General features: G+C 37.6%; 1 protein-coding gene across 1 annotated transcript in view; it reads left to right on the top strand.

Annotated features, from left to right (window-relative positions):
- LOC124777516 (dehydrogenase/reductase SDR family member 11-like) overlaps nt 1–12,793 on the top strand; it is a 78,463-nt gene that overhangs the window by 45,128 nt on the left and 20,542 nt on the right. The window contains exon 4 of the mRNA XM_047252961.1: nt 10,288–10,417. Coding sequence (XP_047108917.1) covers nt 10,288–10,417 — 130 coding nt within the window. The remainder of the gene's footprint in view (nt 1–10,287; nt 10,418–12,793) is intronic.

Genomic DNA, 12,793 nt, shown 5'->3' with positions numbered 1-12,793 from the left:
CCTGAAACTACTCTGAACCATGAACTCAATTTAACGTCAACTCTAACTGCTGCCTGACTATTTATGTAAAGACCTTTATTTGCTTGCTTAAGTTTGCCTCCTATTCCATAATCTCGTAGAACAGACAATAACTTCGTCCTAGGAACCCGGTCATATGCCCTTTTCTGGATTTATAAAGCATAGATACAATTCCCTGCTCCACTCGGTAACACTTCTCCATTATTTGCCGTAAGCTAAAGATCTGGTCCTGACAACCTCTAAGAGGCCTAATCTCACACTGATTTTCATCCAATTTGTCCTCAACTAATACTCGAACTTTCCTTTCAACAGTACCCGAGAAGATTTTACCCACAACGCTGATTAAGGAGTTGTTACAATCTTTTCTGTTTCCTTGTTTAAAGATTGGTGTGATTACTGCTTTCGTCCAGTCTGATGGAACCTGTCCCGACTCCCACGCCCTTTCAATAATCGTGAGTAGCCATTTAAGACCTGACATTCCACTGATTTGATGAGTTCCGTCTTAATTTCATCCACCTCAGCCCCTTTATTGCACTGCAATCTATTGACCATTTTCTCCACTTCCTCAAATGTGATCCTATTTCCATCATCATTCCTATCCCATTGCACATCGAAATCTGAAACATTACCGATCGTATTTTCACCTACATTGAGCAACTCTTCAAAATATTCCCTCCATCTGCCCAAGGCATCAACAGGATTCACCAGCAGTTTTCCTGACCTGTCCAAAATACTTGTCATTTCCTTCTTACCTCCCTTTGGAAGACTGCTAATTACACTCCAGAATGGTTTTCCAGAAGCTTGACACAAAGTCTCCAACCTGTTTCCAAAGTATTCCCAAGATTTCTTCTTGGATGCTGCAATTATCTGTTTGACTTTGTTTCTTTCTTCAACATAACTTTCTCTGTCTACCTGAGTTCTAGTATGTAGCCATTTTTGATATGCCTTCTTTTTCCTTTTACAGGCTGCCTTGATTGTGTCATTGCACCAAGCTGTTTGCTTCATCCTACCTTTACACACTACTGTTCCAAGAAATTCTTTAGCCACTTCTAGTACTATGTCCCTGTACCTTGTCTATTCCTTTTCCAATGACTGTAATTGACTACATTCAACTAACTGGTACCTTTCTGAGATCACTGTTATGTACTTGTGCCTGATTTCCTTATCCTGAAGTTTCTCCACTCTTATCTTCCTACATATGGACATGACCTCGTGCACTTTCAGCCTCACAATGCCAATTTCAGTGCAGATTAGATAGTGATCAGTGTCATCAAAGAATCCCCTGAATACAAGTGTGTCCCTCACAGCCTTCCTGAATTCCTGATCTGTTATTATATAGTCAATGACAGATCTGGTTCCCCTGATCACTAAGCTCATACTCGCACAGAGTTGTTTCCCGTTCCTGTTGGTCTCCATATCCTCTACAAATTTACTCATAACCTTTTCAAACCCTTCTGTTCGATTTCCAATCCTGGCATTAAAATCACCCATGAGCAGCACACTGTACTTGTCCTTTACTTTAACAACTACATCACTGAGTGTGTCGTAAAAACTATCCATCTTATCTAGATCTGTCCCTTCACAATGCGAGTATACTGACACAATCCTAATTTTCTTGCTAGACGCTGTCAAATCTATCCACATCAGTCGTTCGTTTACATACCTTATTGCAACTAAGCTGGGTTCCATTTCTTTCCTGATGTAAAGCCCTGCACCCCATTGTGCTATTCCTGCTTTGACTCCTGACAGGTAGACCTTGTATTCTCCCACTTCCTCTTCTTTCTCACCCCTTACCCGAATGTCACTAGCTGCTAAAACGTCCAACCCCATCTTACTTGCAGCCTCTGCCAGCTTTACCTTCTTCTCAGAGTAGCCCCCATTGATATTAATAGCTCCTCATCTCGTTACCTTTCGTTTGCCGAGTCGTATCTTAGGGGTCCCTGGTTTGTCAGAGGTGGGACTCCGTCAGCTCCAAAAGTTCGAGGCATTTTGCTCTGATTGTTGCCAGCATCATATTTAAAGTACCAGGGAAGCAGGTTGCTAGCCTTACTTGCCTGGGTCCCATTGAGTTTTACCCCTAACAGTTGATGGACTAACAGGTGAATTTGGTAGTCTTTGCCGTCTGAGCACAAAGGTGACCACGACTTAGAATATGTCCGAGATGCCAGCCTTATTCCAAAGTAACTGATATCCCGACTGTCAGGACCACTTACTTGGTCACTCATACGTTGCCCGTGGGTCATGAACTACAACATGACAACAGGAACCCACATCCTGAACCAAGATGCCGATACAAATTCAGATCACAATTTAGTAGTGATGAAGAATAGGCTGAAGTTCAAGAGACTAGTAAGGAATAGTCACTGTGCACAGAAGTAGGATGTGGTAGCACTAAGAAATGAAGACTATGCTTCACATTCTCTGAGGCTATAGACACTGTGATAATGAAGAGCCCAGGAGGTAGTTCAGTTGAAGAGCAATGACATTTTTAAAAAGAGAAATCACAGATGTTGGAAAGAAAACCATTTGTAAAAGCAAGGCAACTGCGAGGAAACCATTGGTAATAGAAGAAATACTTCAGCTGATAGATGAAAGAAGGAAGTACAAAAATGTTCAGGGAAATTCAGGAATACAGATGTACAAGTCACTTAGGAATGAAATAAATAAGAAGTACAGGGAAGCTAAGGCAAAATGGATGAATGAAAAATGTAAAGAAATAGAAAAATAAATAATTATCAGAAGGACTGACTCAGTATGTAGAAAAGTGAAAAAATTATTCGATAAAATTATAAGCAAGGGCGGTAACGTTAAGAGTGCAATGGGAATTCTACGGTTAAATGCCGAGGAAGGAGCGTATAGGTGAAAACAGTACACTGAAATTCTCTTTGAGGGGGAGGACTTATCTCATGACATGATAGAAGAAGAAACAGGAGTCGACAGAGAAGGGATAGGTGATATGTATTAGCATCAGAATTTGAAAGACTTTCTGTCAACTTAAGGTCAAATAAGGCATAAGTAATAAATAATATTCCACTGGAATTTGAGAAATCATCGGGACAATTGGCAACAAAACAACTATTCACATTGGTGTGTAGAATGTTTGAGACTGGCGATATACCATAAGAATTTCAGAAAGACATCACCCAGAAAGTTCTGATGATAGCAAGAGCCGACAAGTGCGAGAATTATCGCAGAATCAGCTTAAAAGAGCTGTTGACAAGAATAATATACGTCAGGATATAAAAGAAAATTTAGCGTCTGTTAGATGACCATCAGTTTGGCCTGGTGAAGACACGAGACAGTAGTTCTGATACTGCAGTTGATAATGGAAGCAAGAATGAAGAAAAATCAAGACACATTCATAGGATTTGACGACCTGGAAAAGGCGTTTGACGACATAGAACTGTGCATGATGTTCGTAATTCTGAGAAAAATAGGCATAAGCTACTGTGATAGACGGGTAATATACAGTATGTACAAGAACTACCAAGGAATAATAAGTCTGGAAGACGAAGAACGAAGAGTTCATATTAAAAAGGGTGTAAGACAGGGGTGTAGCCTTTCGCCCCTACTTTTTAATCTGTATGTCATAGAAACATTTAAAGAAATAAAAGAAATAAAAATTTGGGGTTAAAGGACATCAGTGACGAGTTTCGCTGATGAACTTAGTATCTTTTGTCGAATGAGTATGGAATATGGATTGAGAGTAAATCGAAGAAACGAAAGTAATGAGAAGTAGTAGAAATGAGAACAGTGACAAGGTTAACATCAGAATTGGGGATCATAGAGTGGACAGAGTTCAGGAACTCAGGTACCTGGGCAGAGGGCTGGACGAAGAAAGAGGGACAAAAAATCGGACTAGCAGTGGCGTAGGGAAGTATGCTAGGATGAAACAGACCTTCATCTGAGGAAGAAATTTCTGAGAACATACTTTAGGAGTGTAGCAGTATATGGGAGTGAAACGTGGACTGCTGGAATGCTGTAACAAAAGACAAAAGTAGCATCTGAGATGTGCTGGTAGAGTAGAAAGTTGAAAATTAGGTGGACTGATAAGGTAAGGAACCAGGAGATTCTCGACAGAATCGGCGTGGACAGAAATGTGTGGAAAATACTGACAAGAAGAAGGGACCGGATGATAGGATATCTGTTAAGGCATCAGGGACTAACTTCCATGGTACTCGAGGGAGCTACAGAGATTAAAAGCTATATAGGAAGACAGAGAATGGAAGAAATCCAACAAATAGTTGATGACGACTAAAAAAGAAATGACGTAATTTTTTAGATGCGTAACTCCTTCATTTCAAGCAAGGCTGTGATCGCATACCATGATATTATAGACATCTCAGAACTCAATCACGAATAGTCATTACAGAGGATAGTAGAAGTGAAACAATGGAACCAATGGAATAATAGAGAGATAAGAAAAATAGAAAGATGAGAAGACTGCCACTTTCGTTGTGACCTCAGTTCTCTGAGACGACCTGAATACACAATGGCAAGGCTCCTCTGGCTTATAGCTAGCCCTGATATATGTACCCAGCCCCTTGAGGTGTTTCAAATGCCAGTGATCTGGCGACACAATGCTGAGTTGGGGAGGGGAAGCAGCTTGCGGAAAATGTGAAAAGGTAGCCAATGACTGACACTGACTGATCATCTCCAGCAATATGCATTAACTGTGGTGGGAATCACCCTGTCTGAAGCTGAGATGGGCAGATTTTCGCTCAGAAACGAAAAATTCCCGAAATGAAGGATGGAGTACATCCCTTCGCTGAAGCCAAAAAAGAATATAAAGCAAAGAAACCTCCGCTCTTGCTGTTCTTCAATTATTTTATGAAGAAACCTGTGTGCAAGGTAGATACTATGACACAGATGGTGTCGAATGAACTATAAACCACTGCCAGCACTTGTAGTTGCACCTGTACATGCCAAAGTAAACATCACCACTATTACACATAAATGTTATGAACTGCCTCACATATTGAATGTTACACCAAAATTATAACAGAGAGCCCCATACATTGCCATTTTACAGCAAAATTGTAGCAAATTGCTCTATACATAATGATGTTACAGCAAAACTGTAAGAAATTGCCCCATATGTCACTATGTTAGAGCAAAATTGTAACAAATTATATGCTATATAACTATGTTACAGAATAATTGTAACAAAATGTCCTCCTACACCACTGTTTTACAGCAAAATTGTAACAAAGTGCCTGACATTTCGCTATGTTCCAGCAAAATTGTAACAAATTACCTTGCACAGACCAATGTTAACAAAGTTGTAATAGATTGCTCCTTACAATGAAGATGGTAGTATGTAGTACTGCGTCAATGATTGTCATTATAACCTTGGCAATAGGACTACATTTCACTGGATGCTTGGTGGATACAGTTCTGGTGGCAATGATGGTCATTTGATGTAGTGACTGTCATTAGCCCAGATGCAATTGGGACAATTATTGTCAGCTGATATGGGGAGTCACAGCACTTGACATACTATTGGCTGCAACAGTGAAGGTCAGTTAACATAGTTACAACAGTTACCCCACTGAATGTGACTACCATTATCACAAATGCATTGTGATGTGTGTCATAACCAGACAGTGGGTATCTGCTATTGGAGCTCAGTCAAACAAAATCTATATATCACTTGAGAGCTTGGTGACTAAGCGTATATACACATCTTAGCACACAATCTCTCTTACAAAATCATGTCATTTCCAGATACACCTCCTACATTTAGAACACATCTCAACTTGTGTTGAAAGTGTGCTGGCTAATTATACTCCCATTTGAATTAGTAGTTTTTTCTGTATCATCGTTACGAATTTGATACGAAGTCATTGAGGAGAGGGTGTTTCTCACATTCACTTATTTTTAACTATATGATTATGTTAGTATGTACTAGATTTTATAGGGTAGGAGCCTATAAAAACACACACACATAGCTTCGGAACTCCTTTTTTTTACAAAGTATTACATGTCCAATATATATGATTCATAGTGTAAGAAGATGCACATTACTTAGCGATTTCGTTTTGTTTATGAACTATCACATATTGCAGGACACATGAATAATCTTAAGTATGATTGCAGTTCCAGACCCACATTTGGTATGGTGAGTTCACACGTATAAGCATGAATTAATGCACTGCATTTTTCATTATAATCCCTTGTGTGTTCAGATGTAGGTTGTACAGTTTGATGTGTAAGTTTCGTCCGTTTGGTCCATAAAGTTCCAAAAAAACTAGACATTTATGGCTACCTGCTTAGTCTTTCGTCTGTAAATCTTTTTATGGGATAGCAAGTATACATTACATTCTTAAATATTCATTGTTGCAGATGTTTGGGCTCTGTTTCATTGAAGTTTTCACCATACAAAAAAAATTGCAAGTGCAAATTGTATATTGTTATAATTCCTCTGAGGAGGGTTGTGTATTTCTGCTAAGCATTAGGACTGAATTATCATGTAATGGCTGCCATTTAGAGACAAACATTGTCACCATACCAAGTGACCATCCTTGCCCCAATCAGTAGTATCTAGTGTAATAGTTGCAACGATTTCAATTGACAATAATTGAACCACCTTACATAATTGAGGTTTATGGTGAATACCATTATCAACTGACCATAACTGCCCCATCCACTAGTTTGCTAGTCACCATATCAGCTGACCAGCATTGCCCCAAAAATGAATTAAGGTTAGTGTCAGTCACCATATCAACTGACCATTGCTGATCCCAAAATGGTATCCACCATACTATTGGAGTAATGCCTCTCACTATTATTTTGGCAATGGTGTCCATCATTTCACCAGTTTTATCCAGTATATGTCTGTGATGATTGGTGTAAATGTTAAAAATTAGTGTACACAACGTTGATGTATGGGATATAACATTTTGTAGGGCTATTCGTTACAACTTTGCTGTAACATGACAATGTATGCAGCAATTTGTTACAATTTATTTTGATGTTTATCTGTAACCAAATATAAAATAGGAAAATTCTTACAAATTTGCTGTAACATGGTGATGCATAGGGCAATTTCTAACACAGTGATGTACAAGGACAAATTGTCTTGGAGTTTACATTGTGCAATAGCACTAATTGTCACTATCAGCAGAAGCTGACAAACGTTTCTTAGTTAAGATATAGAATAATATCATAGCATGGGGATCATTACAATGTTTATTGAATTTGATAAACATTTTCACTAAACAAAGACGCATTTTTTACTAACAACATACACGATTTAGACATGGGAATGACATTATTATCTTTTATACAAACAGAAAATCATTCTAACTGTAAGTTCGCATTAAGCCATGTGTTAGATTATTAGAAGTTTAATATGTGTTTTGTAATGTTACAAAACAATTCTGTATGTATTTTGACAAGTAAGAGAGTTAAGTTTTTTTTGGAGCAAGAATGAATTTTCGTTCATGATTATAAATTGTAAATACCCTTGCATATTAAGATAAGCAACCAGCATTTGTTTTGTACTTGAAATCTTAATATATTATAATAAATTATTTTTTGTGCAAAGTTAATGCTTTTTAGATCTCGTCTTTTCCTCTCTGTATGTAGAAGCTTGCTCAATAATTCTCTTTGGCCATGTTATGTTATGACTACAACCTATATTTTGTGTATCGTACTATGAGAATATAAAGTTTAAGTGATATAACGAATTAAACACTTTGTCAAAATGCATCATTTTTAGTACAGTTTCTTGTGATAAAGTGTTGGGAAACGTGACGTCATTGCACTGAATACCAGTAGAACAAAACTTCAGATATGTCCAAGTGAAAAAGTCATCAGAAATATGAATTAACTAGTCAACAATGTTGGTTATATTTTCTAGTGTAGAACATGATGCAGTCTTTTCTTTCCCCCTAAAAGAGTGCTTGGTGGAGTGAAGCATTATTGAAAAACACCTACAAATGTTTATCCCCAGTAACATAGCATCACATGTACCTCAGATTAAATGTTAACACTCTTTACGTTTTTCACGGATATTTTGGCACTCAGTTTAAACATTCTGTTGCTAGTTTATTTTCACATACATTGTAGAAGTGGTATTAATGGATGTTACATCATTTACATACTGTAAATGTGGTAATAACAGTATGAAAAATAAAAGGTGTGTACATACCTGATGTGTCTTTTACATACCTTCCTTTTAGATGTAGAATTAATGTTGATCACCAGATGTAATGTGTCTGTGTGCATGAGTGTGTGTGTGTGCATGTGTGTGTGTGTCTGTATATATCTGTGGCTACATACTTTTAATAAATCATACAGACATTCTGGATATAGATATATTTAATTTATGGGCTCCATTATACTTTACACCAAGTGTCGTACAAAGATCCAATAAGCTCTTTGACAAGTGCTGCTTAATTTGCCAAGTTACACTGGTTTTAACTATATATTTATATTTTTTCATAATTAATCGATTGATTTTAAACATGATGCTGTATTAATTTTGGGTGAGTACGTTTCAACAAGGCGAAGGTGGAGGTTCAACAGCTATGTTGTGATTAGCTGCTTCCTTTTAATGGTCAGTAGGATACTGTAATGTCATTGTCTGTTTCGTTTGATTTGCCACAGTTGTTCCAAGATAAAAGGTGTGATTTCTTCGGTTGTAACATCATGGAAATGGACTATAGCTTGTGACATAATGGATACGGTAAATGACCTGTACATATGGCTGCAGGTTTGTAAAAAAAGTGCTGCAGAAATCCCATATACATCCTACTTAGATCTATTGTTGGTTTTGTGGGTGTATCACAGTTTCACCAGATCTCTGATTTGCTGGCACTCTTCAAGGATCCTTTGAGCTACCATAGCAGTTATAAGTCATGACTCCAACTGCACATGACTGGAATGAGAAGTTGGACTTTGGAAGACATATGTGATAAAAAGTGCAGAAATCCATCATGAATAAAACGTATACAACGTCTAACAACAAGTATTGGCTTATATATTCGCTTGTTAATCGATATCTCGAAATACCGATAGGAGGAAGTAAATCTTCTGTTGTCATTAACGAGACAAATTGCGAACCAGTGGGAGAATAATACTTCTCATATGGGTACATTACTGCATAGTTGGAGCGATAATTTATAGACCACTGCAATATTATTTACAGCAACGATAACACAGACAAAGTCGTATCGAGTAGGAGCTTCGATTTTGCATTTAATTTTGTGTTCAATAGTATGTGTTATGCATGTGAGTCCTGTGAGCGATACGTTAGAGACAAATTGTACAAACACCAGAATGCAGTTCCAAGAGTCCAAGTTCATGAAAAGCACAGTAATTGAGAAAAGAATAAAATAGGTTTGGAACTCATCTCTTCTGCCACTCAGTCTGAACGTTGCGGACACACGAAAGGAAACTAGGGAGAGATGAAGGGAATTAAAGTTCAGACAGAAGTAATCCACGTTTACCGTTGGAACTGTAATTCGGTTGGAGACGATAATGGGAGATGAGTTAAAGTGAATGGTTTAGTGTCCTCAAAAAGATTATAACGTAAAAAGAAATGAAAGTAAAACATGGGTAATTGAGGGTATTCGAATTAAGTAAAACGATACAGAGGGAGTTAGGTGATAAAACAAGACACTAAAAGTAGTGGACAAGTTTTGGTCTCTGTGCATTCAAATAGCTGATGACGGCAAGGAAAGAAAACTCTTTTTAAAAAGAGAAATATGTTGACATAAAGACATAAATTTGGGCGACAGGAAGCTTTTTATGAAAGTATTAGTCTGGAATGTAGCCTCGTGTGTACGAGAAATGTGGGGAACAAACGGATAAACGATGATGATTAGTCGAATTTTGGAGAAAAGAGGTTATTGGAATTGCTTGACCGAAAGAAGGGATAGATTTATAGGAAGCATCGTGAATTAGTAATTTAGTATTTCAGCACAGAGTAGGGGAATCAACATTGTAGAGCAATCAAAGGACTGAATATAGTAAGCAGGTTCAAGTGGATATCCACTTTAGATTTAGCAGTTACCCTGCTATGAAACTACTTATATAATGTAGAGTAACATGGAGAACTGCATTAAGCATTCTTCAAAGTGATGACTACAACAACACCTGATATACAAAACTGGAATATCAGGCCTATGACTCTTTATTTGAGAAATGTTTTAGTTGTCTGTACAGGTCGCTCTAGAGTAAAGTATCAGAGTGCAGCTTTTCTCCTCATAAGGCAGTCAGCTACTATGTCAGAGTCCTGCAACTATCTGTTCAATTTTCCAGCATCGCAGGACACATGCCGCCGTTCTTAGCCGCAGGAGCGATGTACAGTGCCAGCAAGCATGCAGTGAAAGTCTTGCTGGAAGGGTTGAGGAAGGACCTCACGGCCAGGGGTAGCAAGATACGAGTAGGGGTAAGTCACCTAATATAGTCACAACAATGCAGCAGATGGATACAGACCCTGCTATTGCACTGAGTGAACCTGCATAACGCCAGGGCAGTCTGAATTGTCATAGTAATATTCGTTCCACTTGCTGGGACGGATCTGAACTGGTTGTACACACTAGTTTGTAAGACAGAGAGGTGAACTGGCGCCCCAAGGATATGGTGGGAACAGTTATTCATTCTTTCCCTTAATTTTTTTCCTGAATAATACGGTGAATCCAGGAATGATGCCTCTAATATAAAAATAGAAAATAACTCAATAATGTAATTTCTTTAAGACAGATATTGCCAAAAATCTGATGAGCAACGCCACTGCAAGAGGAAGCACTCTCAATATGAATCCCAGAAATTGAGGAGGAAGAACGTGATGAAGGAAAGAGCAAAAGGAAGAGACAAGCAATTCAGCCACTGCTACCGTATTTTAAGAATTTAAAATCTGCTCTTCATATTTCAAAAAGTGGCAACCAGGAGAAAGCAATATATCAGAGTTGAGAGGACGGTATTTTCAAATGTGGTAGTCTGAGATGTTCTGATTGAAACACATTCTCTTGCCTTACTTCAGAAAATAATTCTTTGACATGGTGTCATATTTACGAAATATTACTATTCTGGAATTTGTCTTACTTGTAATGTAACTATTGATAGTTTTCTCATTTTTCTATGTTTGTCAACATTTTCATCTCTATAAATATTAGTAAAGAACTGTGAGACAAAATTTAACTATTTTACACATTACAGCCTACAATGATTTACACATCCATTAGTAAAGTAAACTGAAATATTATTTATTATTTACCCAAATCTTTAACAAACACATTTTGATAGATAATCTACAAACATGTGTAACAAAAACAAGCAAAAAATTAATGTGTATATTATCACGAGTGGTGCCAACCACATTATAGACTTTTCGACTAAACGAGTAAACTCACTTCATAAATTTGGTTTCAGGTCTCTATCAAAAAATGAAATAAACAATTGGCCAACTATTAGGAAAAACAAAATCTGATGACAGTTTCAGTAGGAGTCAGCTAAACTGTACACAAATGTGCTCACCAAAAATCACAAATTATAATATTAAATTACAAAGACTCGAATAACTTTATATAACAATAGTGACGAATCATAACACTGCATCATTTAAAAGAATTTGTCAAGTGAAAGTAGCTTTAAGCAACAGCTATAGTATTATGTGAATAGATTCTGTATTTTGAGATAACTGTCATCAAGGAGTGTGACTGAATTAAATTTAAAATGTTTGTTTTACACCACAAACAGTCGTGGGGGCCACAATCACTCAAACAACGAAATTTTTAAAAGATTACGAAACTAGTTTCGTCACACTGAGTTATCATTTTAAAATGTAATCACAAACCTGGAAAACTGACTTAATAATTGCAGCCACACTTCTTTGAAATATTACGAAGAATACATTAAAACCTTAAACCGAAGCAAAGCCTTCTTTGAAATATGATGAAGAATACATCAAAACCAGTAAACTTACGCAAAGTCAGCAGAAACGGGTCACGAGACGTCACAACAATTTTTGGTCGATAAGTCATTTCACACTTTAATGCAGTGTAGATGAAAACTGCATCTGGACGAAAGGTATTATATGAGTAGCCCCGATGCAAAAATAGGTTTCAGTGCGCGAAACCCGCTATAAACCTTTGAAATTGGCTGTATAAGATGTTGTTTGGTTTGCAAAAGCCGCTAACTGCACGATGTCTTCTGGTGCAAAGTCTGATAAATGTCCAAAATTTGTAAAACCTGCGAAGTTCAATAGGCGTCGCAGTTGCTGTACCAGATCCTGATGCAAGGAACGCGAACTGACACCAGTGTTACCAATCTAGACATTCAAAGCTACCTTTCAGTTTGTGACGATTCGAAGGGACATTTTTCTCATTCAGAGTTAGGGTGGCTACGCTGTAACGAACGTGTACGCAACAATGAAGCTCTCGCTGCCGATTACTTGTTGAAATATGCACTAGTGAGCACAGTTCAGCTGGTCAGTAGGATGTTAGTTGATGTATTTGCGTGAGTCTTTTGAAGAAAACAAGTTATTTTGTGGGCGGCTTAAATGCAGCATATGGTACAAACAAAGTTTGCATAATTGAAACAGTAGGAATTTCACAAGAGGTCGAACCTGTCGTAGCAGTTGCAAATGACCAGAAGGAGGGCGAAAGCCCCTCATGGAAAAGCAAGAGGCAGCCTGTTCAGTGAGAGAGAAATGTTACCAGATGAAAAATGTAAGAACATGGAAAGTATTACTAAAGCAATATTATGCAAAGAGTACTCTGTTTACACTAATTGTTATGACATACGTGGAAGGATTAGAGAAAGG

The sequence above is a fragment of the Schistocerca piceifrons genome, chromosome 2 (assembly GCF_021461385.2).
Source record: "Schistocerca piceifrons isolate TAMUIC-IGC-003096 chromosome 2, iqSchPice1.1, whole genome shotgun sequence".
NCBI classification, from domain to species: domain Eukaryota; kingdom Metazoa; phylum Arthropoda; class Insecta; order Orthoptera; family Acrididae; genus Schistocerca; species Schistocerca piceifrons.
This window is presented reverse-complemented; position numbering and strand designations above follow the sequence as displayed.